Source organism: Gasterosteus aculeatus, chromosome 17 (genome assembly GCF_964276395.1).
Source record: "Gasterosteus aculeatus chromosome 17, fGasAcu3.hap1.1, whole genome shotgun sequence".
NCBI lineage: Eukaryota > Metazoa > Chordata > Actinopteri > Perciformes > Gasterosteidae > Gasterosteus > Gasterosteus aculeatus.
In genome coordinates this window covers 19,853,051-19,857,183 of record NC_135705.1, presented here as the reverse complement: position 1 = coordinate 19,857,183, position 4,133 = coordinate 19,853,051, and the positions used below count along the sequence as shown (strand labels likewise).

Genomic DNA, 4,133 nt, shown 5'->3' with positions numbered 1-4,133 from the left:
ATAATGTTTAATTAATGATGCATCATATGTTGAAAAGATGAAATATTTAAACTCCCATCAGATCATCTCATGTAATTTGCTGGTCGCGACATTTAAAACACAGCAAAAAAAAGTGACCAACAAGTAACACAACGTAAAAACGTAATCAAACAAACTGATATAGAGCTCACACGTCGAGCATGTTAAATAGTTCCACTGACTTGTTTTATAATCTTCATTGTGTATTTATGTTCATGCTCTTATTTCTGATAATGTTGCGTTTATCAATGTGTTTCTCTGGTGTTGCGCCACATTAAGCCAAATGTTTCTGAATGTGACACAACTTGCATCATATGACTTTTATTTTCAAATGCCTTAAAAAACAAACAGAAGTGACATGGCTCAGACATTCATTTTCATTATAAGTTATAACTTATTTATTCACACGAACTCTCTTTTTCTGTGAAATACACGACGTGGCAAAGATCCACATATTAAATAACATTTTTTATTATTATTTCCATAACCTATTATTTACAGTTCCATCGCGCGGTCTGTCCCCCGGGTGTCCCCCGGGTGTCCCCCGCGGACGGAGGGGTTTTTGTGCCACATTGTCACAGGATCCAACATCGCAAAGCGCGACCACGGTTCCCTTTGAAGAGATTCTTCCCCAAATGTCATTGGACGAGCTGCGGGGACAAGCGGTTCCGCGCGTCCCCCCGCCGGTCCGGGGCCTCAGCTCTGCGGCTCCCTCTCCCTGGGGGGCTCCGTGGGCGCGGTGAACACGCTGTCGTGCAGCTTCCGGATGTGTTTCTTCAGGTCAAAGTTGCGGCAGAAGCCCTTGCCGCAGGTGGCGCAGGTGAAGGGCTTCTTGTCGTTGTGCGTGTGCATGTGGAAGGTCAGGTTGTAGACCTGGTGGAAGGCCTTGTTGCAGATGGAGCACTTGTACTGCTTCTCCCCGCTGTGCGTCAGCTTGTGGTTCTTGTAGTTCCCTGCGAGGTGGAGAGAAAAGCAGCGGTTTGATTCGGTTCTACGGGGCCGAACTTCGTGTGACTCTCGTTCCACGACATCACGTGGCGTGCAGGCGACACGCACGCAGCAGCTGCGCAGCTAACAGACACAACACAGATAGACTGTAAAATCACCCGGACTGTCTAAGGGAAATTCTAGTTTTTGTGAATGGATGTAAATATCTTCCCCCATCGAGGAAAAGGCCACCAGAAAGAACCATCTATGTAGAGTAGATGTGAGGACACAAGAGCCCCCCCCCCCCCTCCCGCAAGGGTCCGCGGTTCACTGTGAAGTCCCCGATCTGTCCCCCCGCCCGGCCCGGGCCGTTCATTAATCAGGGCTTTGTGTGTCGGAAGTCAAGAAGTTGTCAAACTTTGTCAGAATCAAGCGCAGAAGGAGAAAAAAAAGGGGGGGGGGGGGGGGGTCCCTCCTGCTCGCGGAGGTCTGGCAGCTGACCCCAGAGCAAATGCTGCCGTCTTTGGGGCGCGCATTAGTGCGCGGAAAGTGACGTGCCCTGTTTCCACTGATCGCGTCACGCGCTCATCGGCGGGGCCCGCAATTATTGCCCCTTTTTATTGCGCTCCGAGATGATAAGAGCGGCAGCATATGGCGCTTCTCCCAGCGCACTGCGCGCATTCCTTCACAACGAACGCGCGCCGTATGCGCTATAAGCACAGGCGTTGGTGGGGGAGGAAATCCAACGGGCCAAAAATAACGGAAGGGAAAATATTGCAATATGTATTTTAAATATGTATGATGTTAAAAAATAGAATGTATGATAAATTTATCACTATAAACAATTAGGAAAAAACAATAGGACGGCAAAGTGCGGCAAGAAAGCCTTCCTCCAACATGAGGTAAATAATAATATCATAATAATATCATACAATAATAGCGTGAAGCAGCAGCGCAGATCTTTTATTTTTTATAGTATAAATGTAAAAACAGGAGGATATTGTATATATGTCAAGATTGGAACAAGATCAAAAATAATCCCATCAGACGCAGTGTTTTTTTGTTTTGAAAATACATTTAAGCAGATAACATCAGAGGAAAATTAAAATTAAATTCCTGTTTTTTTTATACACAGGCTTTGCATCGCAGAATATTCCACCCGCTTTATACTACTGACACTAAACAACACGAGCTCAGTATGAATAATCCAAAACTACTGAACGCCTGCGATGTGTTTGGATCCACAACTCTCATTCGAACACACACGCGGCGGCAGGTGGATCGTTACCTTTCTGGTGGAAACCTTTCCCGCAGAACTCACAGACGAACGGTTTGTAGCCGGCGTGGATCCGCACGTGCGTGTTGAGCGTGGAGCTCCTGTTAAACGCCTTCCCGCACTGGTTGCATTTATGAGGCTTCTCCTGAACAAGGGACCGACAACAAAAACCTGTTAACAAAACCAAACCAACTGTGGGGTGTTTTTTTTTTTGATTTTGGAAAGGCGCGTTTCACCTGCGTGTGGATGATCTTGTGTCTGCACAGCGTGCTCGCCTGCCGAAAGCCTTTCCCGCACACTTTGCACACGAAGGGCCGGGCCCCGGTGTGCACCGGCATGTGTCTGGTCAGATTGTAATGCGCGTTAAAAACCTGCGGACGGCACAGAAACACCAAAGAGGTGGATTTCTATCATCAGCTCATGAAAAGCATCTCCTTTAAAACATCTGGAATTGAATCCTGTTGCTGCTGAATAATTCGTTGTCAACGATCTAATTGTAAAGAAGTGTACTATTACCGGTTTTAAATTATATATAAATATACATAAATAATATTATTGCATTACTGTCACTATAAAATATACAAATATACAATATTCTTATTTAATTGATAATAGCCAGAGTAATATATAGACCTACTGTACTTTGCAATCGTTAAATCCCCTTTCGGACGAACCAATATCAATATGTTACACGTAAAAAAACACGCTACCTTTCCACACACTTCACACGTGAAGTTTTTGGGTTTGGCGTCCGCCGCGCCGGTGCAGCTGCTGCTCGGTTTACTGTGCGTCTTTACGCCGTTCTTCTCGGCACTCAGGCCGTGGTTCTCCTTCACTATCTGGTCCAGCTGCCCCGGCAGGTGTTCCTTGTGAGGGTACTGCGGCGTGGGCGGCTTCTCCGACCCGATCGTTGCGAGTTTGGCGTTCTCCAGAAGTAAAAGTCTGTGGTGCGCCGACAGCGAGGCCTGCGCCTGCTGGTTGGAGAACCAGTGGCCGGCCAACAGCTCCGACTGCTGGTACGCAGAGTCCAGGTAGTTGAGATAGTAGAGCGAGCCGCCGGGGGGCACGGACACGGCCTGGTGGATGACCTGCGGTTTCACCACCCGGCTCCCCGACGACAGCAGCGGCTGCTGCTTCAAGCCCGACTCCGCCTTGGCGCACATGCCGCAGTTCCCCTTGCACGGTGCGGCTGCGGAGCCGCAAAAAGTCCCCCTGAGACTAGCTCTCCACAGCTCCGAGTAGTTCATCAGCGCCTTGGCCTGCAGGTCGTAGCTGAAGGGCTGCAGCGGGAACATGCAGGGGATCGGGGAGCAGAGCCCCAGCATCCTCTTCCCCTCGGACCGCTCCTCCGCGCCCCGCTTCGGCTCCGAGCTCTTGGACATGATCCGGTCTATGGAGAAGGCGAGGGTCTTGGGGGCCGCGGACGGCCCGGTCCTGGCGGACATCACCGTCTCCAAGGACGCAGAACTGGCCATTTTTGGTTGTCGATTCAGTAATTTGTTTGGAGTTGGCCGAACTTGGTGTGAGCAACAACCCCAGCGCGCTGCGACTCGCTCCTCCTGCTGCCCCGCGTCTTTTCACTCCCCTCAGCTCCCGGCAGAAAAGACAGGAGGACACATCAGTTTAATAAGCACCTTGCTGTCACAGTGTCACGCATTTGCATTCAAATGGACACCCCATCCCCGCCTCCCCTCTCCTCCCCCCCCCCCCCCCCCTCCGCCCTCCACCCCCTCCCTCCCGTCCGCCGCAACAATAGCATCCAGTGGTGATGGATTAATGCTCATTAACTAGTGCACACAACATTAACAGGACATTACAGAGCTCGTTAGGGAGAAGAAGAGGAAGAGGAGGAGGAAGACAAGGCGCGTAGTCGGAGCTCCCGGTGGATGCGAGGGAAGGGAGTTCGCCTCTT

General features: G+C 50.0%; 1 protein-coding gene across 1 annotated transcript; it reads right to left on the bottom strand.

Annotated features, from left to right (window-relative positions):
* Nucleotides 1-323: 323 nt before the first annotated feature.
* On the bottom strand, nt 324-3,932 carry fezf2 (FEZ family zinc finger 2). The gene is made up of 4 exons (XM_040204939.2): nt 2,932-3,932; nt 2,458-2,592; nt 2,234-2,366; nt 324-971 (listed from the first exon to the last, which is right to left on the bottom strand). The coding sequence occupies exons 1-4, from the start codon at nt 3,694-3,696 to the stop codon at nt 715-717; spliced, it is 1,290 nt and encodes a 429-aa protein (XP_040060873.1). The 5' UTR covers nt 3,697-3,932; the 3' UTR covers nt 324-714.
* Between the last annotated feature and the right edge of the window lie 201 nt (nt 3,933-4,133).

What these genes read in the sequence shown, in the direction of transcription:
- fezf2 (XM_040204939.2), bottom strand. Translation starts at nt 3,696, where the DNA reads ATGGCCAGTTCTGCGTCCTTGGAGACGGTGATGTCCGCCAGGACCGGG. An exon ending in CGTGTGAAGTGTGTGGAAAG is followed by an intron (nt 2,593 to 2,931) that starts GTAGCGTGTTTT and finishes TGCCGTCCGCAG; the next exon opens with GTTTTTAACGCGCATTACAA. An exon ending in ACAAGATCATCCACACGCAG is followed by an intron (nt 2,367 to 2,457) that starts GTGAAACGCGCC and finishes TCCCTTGTTCAG; the next exon opens with GAGAAGCCTCATAAATGCAA.